The sequence below is a fragment of the Caloenas nicobarica genome, chromosome 28 (assembly GCF_036013445.1).
Source record: "Caloenas nicobarica isolate bCalNic1 chromosome 28, bCalNic1.hap1, whole genome shotgun sequence".
Lineage (NCBI taxonomy): Eukaryota > Metazoa > Chordata > Aves > Columbiformes > Columbidae > Caloenas > Caloenas nicobarica.
Window position 1 is genome coordinate 5,681,206 of NC_088272.1, and position 12,713 is coordinate 5,693,918.

At 50.7% G+C, this 12,713-nt stretch overlaps 1 protein-coding gene across 1 annotated transcript; it reads left to right on the top strand.

The window, feature by feature from the left end:
• Positions 1-6,080: 6,080 nt before the first annotated feature.
• Positions 6,081-7,040, top strand: LOC135999535 (olfactory receptor 14C36-like). The gene has a single exon (XM_065653105.1). The coding sequence runs from the start codon at positions 6,081-6,083 to the stop codon at positions 7,038-7,040; it is 960 nt and encodes a 319-aa protein (XP_065509177.1).
• Positions 7,041-12,713: the final 5,673 nt, after the last annotated feature.

The following is a 12,713-nucleotide window of genomic DNA, read 5'->3' on the forward strand; positions in this document are numbered from 1 at the left end:
TGCTGAAGGAAAAGCCTGGAGACAATGGTCAGAGGTGGTAAAGGCGATGTGGAGGTGGCTCTGGTGCCCTGTCAGCCCTTCATGGTTGTTTAGCATCAGAATGGCCAAGCCCTGACCCCCAGGGCCTGGCAAAGGAGACCCTTTCAGTCAAATGTTTCTCAAGGCTCTGTCTGTGGTCACTGGGAGGGTATTTGTGGTTTGGGTGTGGCTTTGGTGCCAAGTGCTGTTACTTTTACCACAAGGCTCTGGTTTTCTGAGGGTTTGGCAATGCCTGTGAGGTCCCCCAAGCCCATGCAGCTTCTTTCATAGACCTGCAATGGTCACCAATCACCTGAGCTGTCCCGGTCCCAAACTTGCTTGAATCCGCTCTTTGGATCCATGGCCCAGCACTGAACGCACACGTTCCTTCTTCTGCTGCCCTAAAATAAAAAAGAAAAATCAATCTATTCCACATTAGCACGATCAGCCAATGGTCTTTAGGTCTTCTTCTTTAACACGTTTACTACTATGCATAGACCCGTGTCTTCCTGCACTCCCATGTGTCTCACAAACCTTTCACTCTTGTCCTCCAGTAATGGGCCGACACTCCAGGAGGCTGGTGCTTCCTCCGGGCTCATGGATGATTCCTGAGGACCATCCAAGCATGGGCAGTGCAAGAGAGGAGCAGAGCAAGGTCAGCTCATGGGCCATGCCTGAGCACAGCCCCCCCAGCAGCAGCCATTCCCATCTCCCAGGCACAGCCATGCCCACAGCATGCAAATGTCACTGCCATATATGACTAGTCCAAGAGAAGCCTGCCTTCTTTCCAGGGTCCCCCAAAGTCTTTCTCCTGTTCCTCCTCCCCCCGCAGACATCAGCCACATCCCACTTGCAGGCTCAGACATGGTTGTAAGGATTTGCTGAAGTCATCAGCCATCACCCTTCTCTACCTCACATCCCCTGACCCTCCCACACCACACATGGCCGCTCACTGCTGCTCAGGGCCTCTCACTCTTCAGAAGAGGCCTTGAGCTCCTTGGTTCTCCCTGGTGCTTGTTATAATCTTCCTCACTCCCTCCAGAGCTCATGGTGAGGTTTCTTGTCCATAACAGCACCTTTATGACCATGTTTTACTAAACGGGTGTCTTTTTGTGAGCATTTGTGCAGAAAGAGTAGTCACAGGAAAGCACCAAATATATAAAAACTGATGCTGAGTGAAATGCCATGAAGACCTGAGGAGTTACTCCCATTGCTGTGTCTCTCCTGGAAGGAGTCTGTCCCAAGAAGGGCATCCAGCCTTTGCCACTCTCTGGAGAGGCACATGAGCAGTGTCCGTGCACCTGGGGAGGAACAGGGTGATTTTTGCCAGACCGCCCTTCATCTGAACCACTTAGATATGTACTTCCGGATGGGGTGTCGTGCCTTATACTGCAAATACCTATTGGATTGGCCCTGCCAGTGGGGCTGCCACAGATGCAGACTGCTGTGTTACAGATATTTATTATTCTTAATACTGACACTATTAGAGAAATTACACAAACACTTGAATGATTATTGATACATTTTAACACGATTATCCACAGAAGGCCCAGCAGCTTTGCATCTCAAGAAAAGGGATGCCAGAGGCCAAGGGCAGGATGGCTTGGGCTCTGTCCTGGCATCTGGAAACTGAAGTGTGCGCCCATCTCCCAACACCTGCCCTGCCCAGTGAAGGGTGTGAGAAACTCTGAAGTCACAGCCATGACAGGTATCTTATGTGTAACTGCAGACAGTGTTGTCCTGCCAGCTCAGGATTGGAGCTTCCATCCCTGAAGGTATTGAAAAGATGTGTAGACATGGTGCTTAGGGATATGGTGTAATGGGTGGACTTGGCAGTGTCATATTTACGATTGGACTTTATGACCTTAAGGGTCTTTTCCAACCTAAATTATGATTTGAGACAAAACCATTTCAGTTCCCATCACCTCCAGCTGCCCCCGAGGTCGGCTGTTGTGTGGCACCACTCACCTGGCTCTCCAGGCAGGTTGGACACTGGTTTGGTGCCCGCATTGGGAGTTTTCCCCTTTCTGGGGTAAAAGACCTTCAATGAGAGACAGTTGTAGAGATCTGAGTTGCAGAGATTTCAAGCAGTCCTTTCAAAATCTGAGCAGGCTCAGTTTTGGAGCCAGCGAAAAATAGAGACAATCTCAAGGATGTTTTTGAAAAGTGGTACAATCACTAATAAGAATAACAGGGAGTTCCTTATTCTTGATGATGATGATGATGAACTAAAGTTTTTTAATTTCATTCCCAACAGTCATTCTTGCTTCTCAAAAGAGCTGCTACGTCTCAGTAGCTGACCTCTTGCATGGAGTTCTTTTTAAGAGCTTTTTCTCTCACTTCTACCAGATTTATAATTTAAAAAGTACTTCCTAGGACAGAATTGCTCTTAAATCACCCCTCTTTCATAATTTTTCCCCCTTTTTTTCTGGTGTGAGAGGAGGTGACATATGGCAGTTTTATTTCTTTTTTAGCCAAAGAAGGCCAAGGAACAGATCTCAGGTCAGTGCAAAGGCAGAAAGGAAGCCAGAATGTTTATGTGGTGTGCACTGACACACACAGTCACCTGCATTTCCAGTCTCTGAAGTTCCAATAGTGCAGCAGAGACTGCAGTTCTGAGCTCCCTTCATCTGCCCTTCGTGACACATGTAAAATGAAACTACCCCAGCCAAAAGTTGGTTTTGATTCTCTTCACAGCCTGAAGCACCACATGGGTCAGGACACAAGCCAGGATACCCAACGAGGACTCGCATGCTCTGCACTTAAATTTCAGGTGTTCCCGAGAATCTCAGGAGACAAGTCGTGCCGATTCCTGGGTGCAAGGAGCTGGTCAAGAGCCTCGTCTCCATTTCTGTAACGATGGCTTTGCTGCCTGGCTGGTGTGCAGACTCTGTACACGGATGCTGACACCTGTTGAGCAACCTGTTCTGTAAGGATGAACAAAGTGGGCATGAGGACAGCAGAACAGAAGAACTTGGGTGGGGGCAAATGAAAAGGGATGCACAAGATGTGGTCAGGGCTGTTTGGGGGCAGTTGTAAAGCAGCCCTGCACCTCATGTGAATTATTCCTGTGGCCAGGGAGAACTTGAAAGCTGTCCCTAAATTGAAAACATGAAGGGAATGAATGGACAGCATCATTCAGGCTGGATGGGACCTCAGGAGGTGTCTTGACCAACCTCCTGCTCAAAGCACAGTCAGATCAGATAACTCAGGGCTTTATCCAAACACATCTTGGTGACTTTCTGGGGTAGAGTGGATGCGCACTCTTGGAAAACAGCTTCCAGGGCTTGACTGTCCTCAGGATTGGAAAGTTTCTCCCTTTCTATAGCACCTTTCCAAGCCTGACCATCCAGATTGGTTTTTACCCATCTACTTACACACTGACACAGATCATAATAGCCTACCTTGGACACAAGAATATTGTGGGGGATGATGCTGAATGCCTTGCTGACTTCCAGGTAACAGACCACCACTGCTCTCCACACATCCAGCAACCCTGTCCTTTCCTCACAGAGAGCAAAGAGGATGGACAGGCACAACCTGCCCTGGGTAAACCCTGTCACCTTCAGACACCCAGATTTGGGGTCTCAGTGAACATGTTCTGGGGCACAGCCCTCAGTTCCCCTGCTCACCCATTGGCCATTTTTGAAAAGTGCACCCAATGTGTGAGAGCTGCCAGTGGTCAGGGAGTCCCCCCAGTCTCCATGAGCTTTCCAAGAAGGTGGAGAGTGGCCTCACTGTGACATGGTCCTGCTGTCTCAGCTCCTGGGATGCTGCCCCTCCTGTCCCATAGACTGGAAAGGATTGTGTTAGTTCCAGGGACCCCTGACTTGATCCCCATCCACTGCTGGTTGTTCTGCCTTCAGTCACAGAGGCCTGGGAGAGCTTGCTGGTGAAGATGGAGGACCAGAGACACAGAGAATATCACTTCTCTCCCTTATTAAATTAATCAGTACCCACACGGTGTCTTTATTTCTCCTTTAACTCTTCCTGCAGTAGTAACAGCTCATTATAGGGCTCTTGAATTGACTTACAGATCTAGACTGAGTTTTGATCTGGACTGTTGCTGTGCTTGGAGGCTGCTGTCCTTGCAGACCAGATGAACTAACTTCTGCCACCCTGCCTTGGCAGTTTATTCCGTCCGTGTCACAGCTCTGTCTGCAACACTGACAGCTCCAGCTCAGCCAGTCAGGTCCCTGGCTGAGGACATTGCCTCACATCTGGGCTGAACCACCCCAGCTGTGGCACCAGGAAACCTCTGAGTTGCCCCGTGGAAACCTGGTACCAAGTGTCCAAGACTACGTGCATGCAAAGGCTTTGCTTCAGAGCAGAGACATGACATGGCCAAAAGATTGCTGAATGTCTCTCTAGATCTAGGAGTATAAACCCAGAATATAATGCCTAAATTCATTCCGGTGAACATATTCCTCCCCCAGTTTGCAGAAATTAGATCCTTTGCTGTAACCTTTCTGGTGTTCTGTCTAATAATGGGACAAGAAAAGCTGATTCTCCTACCAATTTATTTTCTAATAGGAAGAATACAATGCTGGCAAGAAGTGCCTCTGCAGAGGAGAGAGAATCAACATCACTGATTACTTGAGGTTGTTTCAAAGGATGTGCCCCCGGAGCCCCAGGGACAGCTGGAGGGAGCCCAGAGGGGACAGAGGAAGGGACATCATGGGCTGCTCTTGTGCTGCTGAGCTGGGCTGGGCTCCTGGGACAGAGGGAGCTCATGGCAAGCGGCAGCACTGCAGAGAGACAGCTCTGCCCAGGAGCAGCTCCTCTGCAAAGCGCAGCAGGGCCGAGGGCTCTGCCTGCAGCACCGACGACAGAGGAGCCAGGGAGAGACAGGGAAACGCAGTCTGGGGTGGTGAGATGGCTGAGAGATCACTGGGGGAGAAATCTTCACAGTCCTTAACACAGTAAGTCTCTGGGTGCAGGGTGGTGCAGATGAGGATCCTGCAATTATCTTGCAGAGCTGGCAGATCCCATGGCTGGAGTGGAGGAGAAGGATCTGTTCCTTAGCATGGACAGGGCACGACAGCTGCCATCTCCCAGCTGCAGGGAGCCCAGGGCTGTCCTGCAGAGCAGGGTCCCTGCACCCCAGGGCTGTGCCGGGGCAGGGACTCTGCCGCCTGACAGGGTCAGCGCTCAGCCTGCCCGGGGAGATCCCAACAACACTGAGAGGGGAAGCTGTGGGGGGAAGGAGCGACCCCCAGCAGGGCAGCATCCTTCTGCTGCTGGCTTCTCCATGGGTCAGGGCTGCTCTTCCAATAGGAGGTTTCAAGGAGAAGATCTATACAGGTATTACTACAAAGATCAGGCGCTTTCCCGAGTCTGTCCTTTCAGTTTCCTATTCCAAGACTTGGGGAGTGGGGGGATAGAGGAAAGGATAAATGCAAAAGGAGCTCTCGAGTTGTAAGCAGTCACTGATACTCCTGAACTGCAACTCAGAGTCATCAGTACATCTGCCAGAAGCCTTATAACATCCCTTCACCACCCCTCTGCCTATGGACAGCAGCAGCATCACCTTGGCTGGACACATCTGGCTTAGATGGACCTGTCCTTTTTTGGAGCCTGCAAACCTCTGCTCTCAGCAGTGCCTGGTGGCTTTTCAGGGTAACATGGCAGTGTGATCAGCCTCCATCTCAGAAAGGTGCCAGCCCAGGGCAGCTGGAGCAAGACAGAGGGACAGAGCAGCTGCCCTCACTCTGCACTGACCCACAGGCATCCTCTGGTCTCGCAGGACTCGCTCTGTTCTCCCTGAGTGCAGCAGAAACTTTGAACCCCAGGTCCGTCCCCTGCCCCCCGTTCCATGACCCCTGCTGCAGAGCAGGGCTGACTCCTGGGCAGCCAGCGGGCACAGGCCCTGCTCCTCACGGCACCTCCAGCCAGCACCACCCAGGGCTCAGCCACGGACCTGAAGGAAGGTCTGGAAAAGGACAAGGGGTGTGGAGCAGGGGAGGGTGTGTGAGAAATGGCTTTGATATTGCTCAGAGAAGTGTCCCCTATCTTTTCATTTTCTTTTCGCGTATGACAGTGTCCACGCCCAGATACAGCAAATGTCCAACAGCAGCTCCATCACCCAGTTCCTCCTCCTGGCATTCACAGACACACGGGAGCTGCAGCTCTTGCACTTCTGGCTCTTCCTGGGCATCTACCTGGCTGCCCTCCTGGGCAACGGCCTCATCATCACCACCATAGCCTGTGACCAGCACCTCCACACCCCCATGTACTTCTTCCTGCTCAACCTCGCCCTCCTCGACCTGGGCTCCATCTCCATCACTGTGCCCAAATCCATGGCCAACTCTCTGTGGGATACCATGGTCATTTCCTTTGCAGGTTGTGCTGCCCAGGTCTTCTGTGTATTTTTCTTGTTTGGTGCAGAGTATTTTCTTCTCACCATCATGTCCTACGACCGCTACGTTGCCATCTGCAAACCCCTGCACTACGGGACCCTCCTGGGCAGCAGAGCTTGTGTCCACATGGCAGCAGCTGCCTGGGCCACTGGGTTTCTCCATGCTCTGCTGCACACGGCCAATACATTTTCACTGCCACTGTGCAAGGGCAATGCCCTGGACCAGTTCTTCTGTGAAATCCCCCAGATCCTCAAGCTCTCCTGCTCACAGTCCTACTTTAGGGAAGCTGGGCTTCTTGTGGTTACTGTCTGTTTAGGATTTGGGTGTTTTGTGTTCATTGTGCTGTCCTATGTGCAGATCTTGAGGGCCGTGCTGAGGATCCACTCTGAGCAGGGACGGCACAAAGCCTTTTCCACGTGCCTCCCTCACCTGACCGTGGTCTCCCTGTTCCTCAGCACTGCCATGTTTGCCCACCTGAAGCCCCCCTCCATCTCTTCCCCATCCCTGGACCTGGTGGTGTCTGTTCTATACGCATTGGTGCCTCCAGCAGTGAACCCCCTCATCTACAGCATGAGGAACCAGGAGCTCAAGGAGTCCATTAGGAAAGTGATTTCATGGGCGTTTGTCAATACTGACCATCTTTCCATCACTGTCCACAAATGATGTCTAATTGTATCCCAATGCAGGCCTGTACCCTGTTTTATCCCTTTTACTTCGTTAGCATTACCCATATTGTTATTTATGGTTATTATGTTTGTACATAACTGTTCATGTTTAGCTCACTATCCTGAATAATGAACCCATTATAAATAGTTTTAAAACACCTGAAACCTGTATAAATGTTTTTCTAACACTGTGTCAGAGCTTAGTCTCCCATAGCATCTCTGTGACAAAATGACATCTCCAGAGTGCAGTTCTTCAAGATTTGGTTGTTCTTCCAAAGTTGTTTTCAACAACAGGCCCAGGAATTTCCCTCAAAAGGGCCTGAGGAAAAAGCTCGATGTCACCTTGGAAGCTGATTCACAACAGAGTTGTGATTTAAGACACAACCCTTGCTGTCTGTTGACAGTGGAGATGGGGAGTGGTCATGAGATACAGCCACACTGGGCTGTCCCAGTGCATGATGAGGCAGAGGACAATCCTCCAGGAGAGGAATCTGGAGCTGCCCGAGAGCCCGTGAGATACACACGGACCGGCTGTGCCTGAGGTGGGCAGTGACAGGACCCCACAGAGTGAGACATGGCCCAAGGTGGAGTCATCAAAGGGAAAGCACTAAATGCAGGTATCTGCAGGGAAACAAAGATGGACACAGACAGTCTGATACAGACCAACTCCAACAGGCAACAGCACCTTCACAGCCACCACACCAACAGCAGCACTTACACAGCCATGAGCAACAGAACTGACCCTGTCCTGTTGCCCCTCTCAGACTGATCTGGTGTGAAGGTTGCACGAGTGTTCTGTACATCCTGGTTAGAACCTACCTGCAGTTTCACACACCCCTGTGGTCCCTCCAGTGTGGACCCGGGGTTTGGGTCAGCCCAGACTCAGAGATATTACCCACTTGGACATTCCAGCCCTGGGGTTCTCCAGATCCTGGTGTCCTCCTCCTCCTTGCTAGCCTCACTTAGAATTGACCAAGAAGGTGTGTACGTGCCATCACACCCAAACGCACACACCATAGTGAGCCCACTCACACAGCAAAGAGCCAGGAGCAGAGTTTGATTAGTTTTGTAGTTTAACGCTGACAGACAGCTCAGCACCACATAGTCTGTCACTCACTGCCCCACAGCAGGATAAGGCGGAGGATTGGAAACACAAAAGAAAACTTGTGGGTTGAGATAAAGACGGTTTTACAGGCAAAGCAAAATCTATGCATGTAACCAAAGAAAACTAAGGAATTCATTCACTGCATCATCGGCAGGAGGGTTTTCAGCCATCTTCAGAAAAGCCAGGCTCCATCACATGTAATGGTTACTTGGGAAGACAAACACCATCACACCGAATGTCCTCCCTTCCCTTCTTCTCCCGGATTTTATTGTTGACCACGGTATCATATGTTGTGGAACATCCCTTTGGTCAGTTTGGTTCAGCTGTCCCAGCCATGTCCCCTCCCAATTTCTTGCACACCCACAGCCCCCATGCTGGTGGGGTTGGTGTGAGAAGTGGAAATCCCCTTGATACTGGGCAAGCACTGCTCAGCAATGACTGAAACATTGGGGTGGGACCAACACTGTTTCCATCACAAATGTAAAATGGACTCATACAAATTGCTATGAAGATAAGTAACTCTATCCCAACTGAAACCAGTATGATAAGCAGGACAGGCCATGGTGATCAGACAGGGAGTTTGGCCAGAACAGCACTGACCAGCCACCTCCCCACGGGCAGCTTGTTTCTTGAACCCCCCTCCTCCCCACTCTTCCACAGGCTGCTTCTTCCACGATCCAAATTTCTCTGCCCCGATCTCCTCACAATTCATAACCATCATCAGTTACTTTTTCCCCAGTGGGCTCAGGTTTTCTCCACTTGCACTCAAATTTGATAGTTTGGATTCCATTGCCTTGGTCCTCTGGGACTTCAGTGGCATCACTGGTGGCTCCTCCAGGCACTGATGGCCTTGCAAGACTTGACTGCCCAGACAGTCCCCAGCGCTCCCCTCTGTGCAGTCTGGCCAACCTGGTCACATCTGCAGCCACCTGTGAGGCCCAGCTGGCACACACGGAGCTGCCCATACTGCTGGTCCCTTCTCACATCCCTCAGCTTCTCATGCATGTCCCACAGTTTCCCGTGGCACGTACAGGTGGTTTCAGCCCAGGGCAGGGCCTCCCCAGGGGCTCACTCATCTTTCTGCAGCCTTCCCGTCTGGTGTCCTTGATGACCTCATGATACCTGCCTACCTCTGGCCAATCACATTGCTGTCATGAGGTGACCTCACAAGTAATAATCCAGGCATGTTGGCTTTGCCTACGTCTACCCCAGGTAACTGCAATAGAAGTGGCATCACAACCCACCTCCAGCCGTGTCATCTTCCCCTTCTCCTGCATCTCCCGTCTCCCAAGCTCTCAGCACTGCTGGGGGTGTTTCCCAGCATCCAGGTGACATCACCAGGCCTGTCTCACCACATGCCCAGTTGGGTTGTTTCCAAAGATGTGACCTCAAAATCCACCTCCCTCCCATGATGCACCTTGCATCATCCTCTTCTGGCACCAGGGGTCACCTCCCAGCCAACCTCCCACACACTGCCCCTTTACCTGCCTCTCCTCTTTGCTACCCAGCACTGTCGTTTCTGCTGGGCAGGCAGCAACGTGCTCCCCATGGGGACTGCAGAGCCCTGGTGGGACAGCTCGGTGGTGGGAGGGCAGCCATGGGTGGGCAGGGCTCCTCAGGAAGGCAGGCGGGTGGATGAGGAGGTGGAGATGAGCTCTGTGCAGAGGGGAGCCTGACGTGCACAGCCCTTGCCTTGGAGGGAGCTTCATGGTCACAGGTCCTTGACTACATGGCAAGCTGGACCATCTCTTGGTCTGCTGGGAGGGCAGCAGGGCTGGGCACAAGCAACCCAGGAGGTTCCTGCAGGATGTGGAAGACAGCATTTTGAGACAAACACTGGACGAGCTGGCTAGGGCTGGTCTCTTACTGACAGACAAGGTGGATCAGGCTGGGGATCTAAGGATGAGGGCGGCCATGGCTGCAGTGACTGTGAGATGGTGGAGAAGCAGGACAACTGCAGAACAACAGTGCAGTCCTGCAGGAGAGCTGATTTCAGTTAGCTGAGGATCTCCTTGGGCTGTCCTGGAGAACAAAGGGGCTGTTAAACTCTCTTGGATCTTCAGGGACAACATCCTCAAAGCCCAGGAAGAAGCCAATCTGATGGTCAGGGAGTCGAGCAGGGCCTGGCAAGAGGTCAGCATGGGTGCACAGCAACCCCCTGCCTTAGGAGATCAAACAGCAGAAGGACGTGCAGGGAGGCTGGAGGGGAACAGGCTGCCCAGGAGACAGACAGACAGACAGCTGGCCTGGGGGTGCAGGGATGGAGCCAGCAAAGCCAGCGCTGAGCAGTGGCTGAAATGGCCATGCAAGGGGAGCGCACCCAGGTGGGCTTCTCCAAAGATATTGTCAGCACAAGGAAGGCAGCTGAGGGAACCCTGGTCCCAGTGGCCAGTGGGGCAGGGGACGGAGTGACAAAGACAGTATCGAAACAGCAATTTTTCAGAAGAAAGATTCTTCCTTTGAGAGTGCTGGTAGGAAATGTGTTTTGCTAAGTAACTGGATGCACCTATGCATTTTACTATACATTTACCTCTACATAAATATTTCTTTTGCCTTATACTCACATAGAAAGACAGATAACGCAGATCTGTTGAGATCACTGTCAACATGACCATCTACAAAGAGAGCAGTTCAAGTAACCTTTTCATCCTTCTTTCCTCCATCAGGCAAGAGTGGCCAACAGGTTTGAGCATGACTCACGCTGTGCCAAGACTAAAAAGTGGCTTTGACAGTCCAGGGCAGTGGATTTTTTGGTGCCTTTGACTCTGTGCAAGACACAAGGATTATCTTTCTTAATGCTTTAGGCTTTAATAGGATAGAAATCTAGAGAACATTTTCTAAAAGTGGAGGGAAAAAGAAACCAAATGAAAGATGTAGAGTGAAGGAAATGTCTTCTTGCAACTTTAAGCATCAACCTTTGTTGGTGTTGTAATTCTCCTTTCTTTGTTTTGAATACTTTAAACACCAGTGTTTTCCCATGAGATCAAAATGAGGCTTTTCAAGATGTGCATTAAGGGCAAGAGGAGAACTACTGATGTTCCACTAGATTGGCCTTGTCAGCACTCTCTCTGTTAGGCTGTGCATCTGATCTCCCTCATCCTTCAGGTATTTCCTCTGCCCTAACTAAACTGACCATGTCTGAAGTCCCATTTCCAGCAGCTGATCTGCACACAAGCACTTGCGATCGGTCTCTGGATTTCCCTTCCTCTTACTCTTTGATCACTCAGACACTTGTCAACAATCCAGTTGCTGCTTTCAGCTTCAAGGAGTTAAAAGCTTCCTTGTCTTTCAGTAGTCTTTTTATTCTGTCTTTAGCCAACTCTTTTATTGTGTTTCTTTTCTAATTTCCTTTCTGTCTCAAACATTTCTTGCATGGTTATGCCTTGGAGAGAGTGAACCTCATTGGTGGCAGTTTGTCCTTGGCATACAGTTGAGGAATGTGTTTTCTTTTAACCATGATTCTTATCAGTTTATTTTGTTTGTTCAAAAGTAAAGAAAAGTCCCTCTTTGCATGTGTGCAGCCGGGTCTCTAAGGAGAGCAGGTGGGAGCTGGTGCAAAGGAGCTGGAACATCCAGCTGCAGACTGCAGTGGAGAAGTCTGGTGTAAGGAAAAGGGATGCAAGTGCCAGGTGGCCAATGAGAGAAATGATGGGGTTGGGGAGGTGAGGAACAAGGTTGTCCACACTGTGTCAGAGCTCAAGGGACAGCTTCTCCAACCAGTCCAGACCTCCTTAGGAGAGACCCTGGATCAATATCAGATAATGCTGCAATCACCTCTTCTGCACACGGAAAAAAGATAAACTATATCCTTTACCAAAAAAAAAAAAAAAGTCATTTTTATTAGAAGGTTTTTGAAATCACTCTCCATAACTACAGTAGGAAATGTCTCTAATTAACTGTACAAGACTAGAAGGAAATTACAAGAAGAGACATGGTTTCTTAGAGCTTTCTTCAGTGTAATGAGCTCCAATGGTGCATTTGGTGCTGAATTCTTGAACCTCAGGTGCTGAGAGGAGATTGCACAAACCTCTCCAGAAGTCAAAGTCAGAAGAAAAAACTACTAAGTCCCTTGAAGTATTAATGAGTTCCACTGAGGGCAAGTACCAGCAAAGCCTCCCCAGGGGCTCGTTAGAGCAGAGAATTGGAGGCCATGCTGGCAGATAAACAAAGGGTCATGTGCAGGCAGCTGAGGTGCTGAGAAAACCCTGGTTTTGTTGGACGAAGCAGAGAGGCCAAGGCCTGACCCCCAGCCCCTGGGAAGGCAGATCCTGTCCCTCACCCGTTGCTCAGGGCTCCTCCTGGGGCAGGAAGATGTGGGCTGTGTGATGCTGAGTGAAGGACAATGGTGTGACAGTTCCCAGCCTTACTGGGGTGTGCAAGGAGGCCATGGGGTGCCCCAGTGCCTGAGGACAACATGGCTCCTCACAGGCCTTGGTGGCAGAGATGATTGCCGTAGCCAAGGGGACAAAGACTTGGGTTCTCTTGGCGACATCCAGCCTTGCCAGTGCCCTTTGCCATCTCCACCACGGGTTGTCCTCCACTGTCCCACAGCTGCTTCTGTTTCCC

What these genes read in the sequence shown, in the direction of transcription:
- LOC135999535 (XM_065653105.1), top strand. Translation starts at nt 6,081, where the DNA reads ATGTCCAACAGCAGCTCCATCACCCAGTTCCTCCTCCTGGCATTCACA.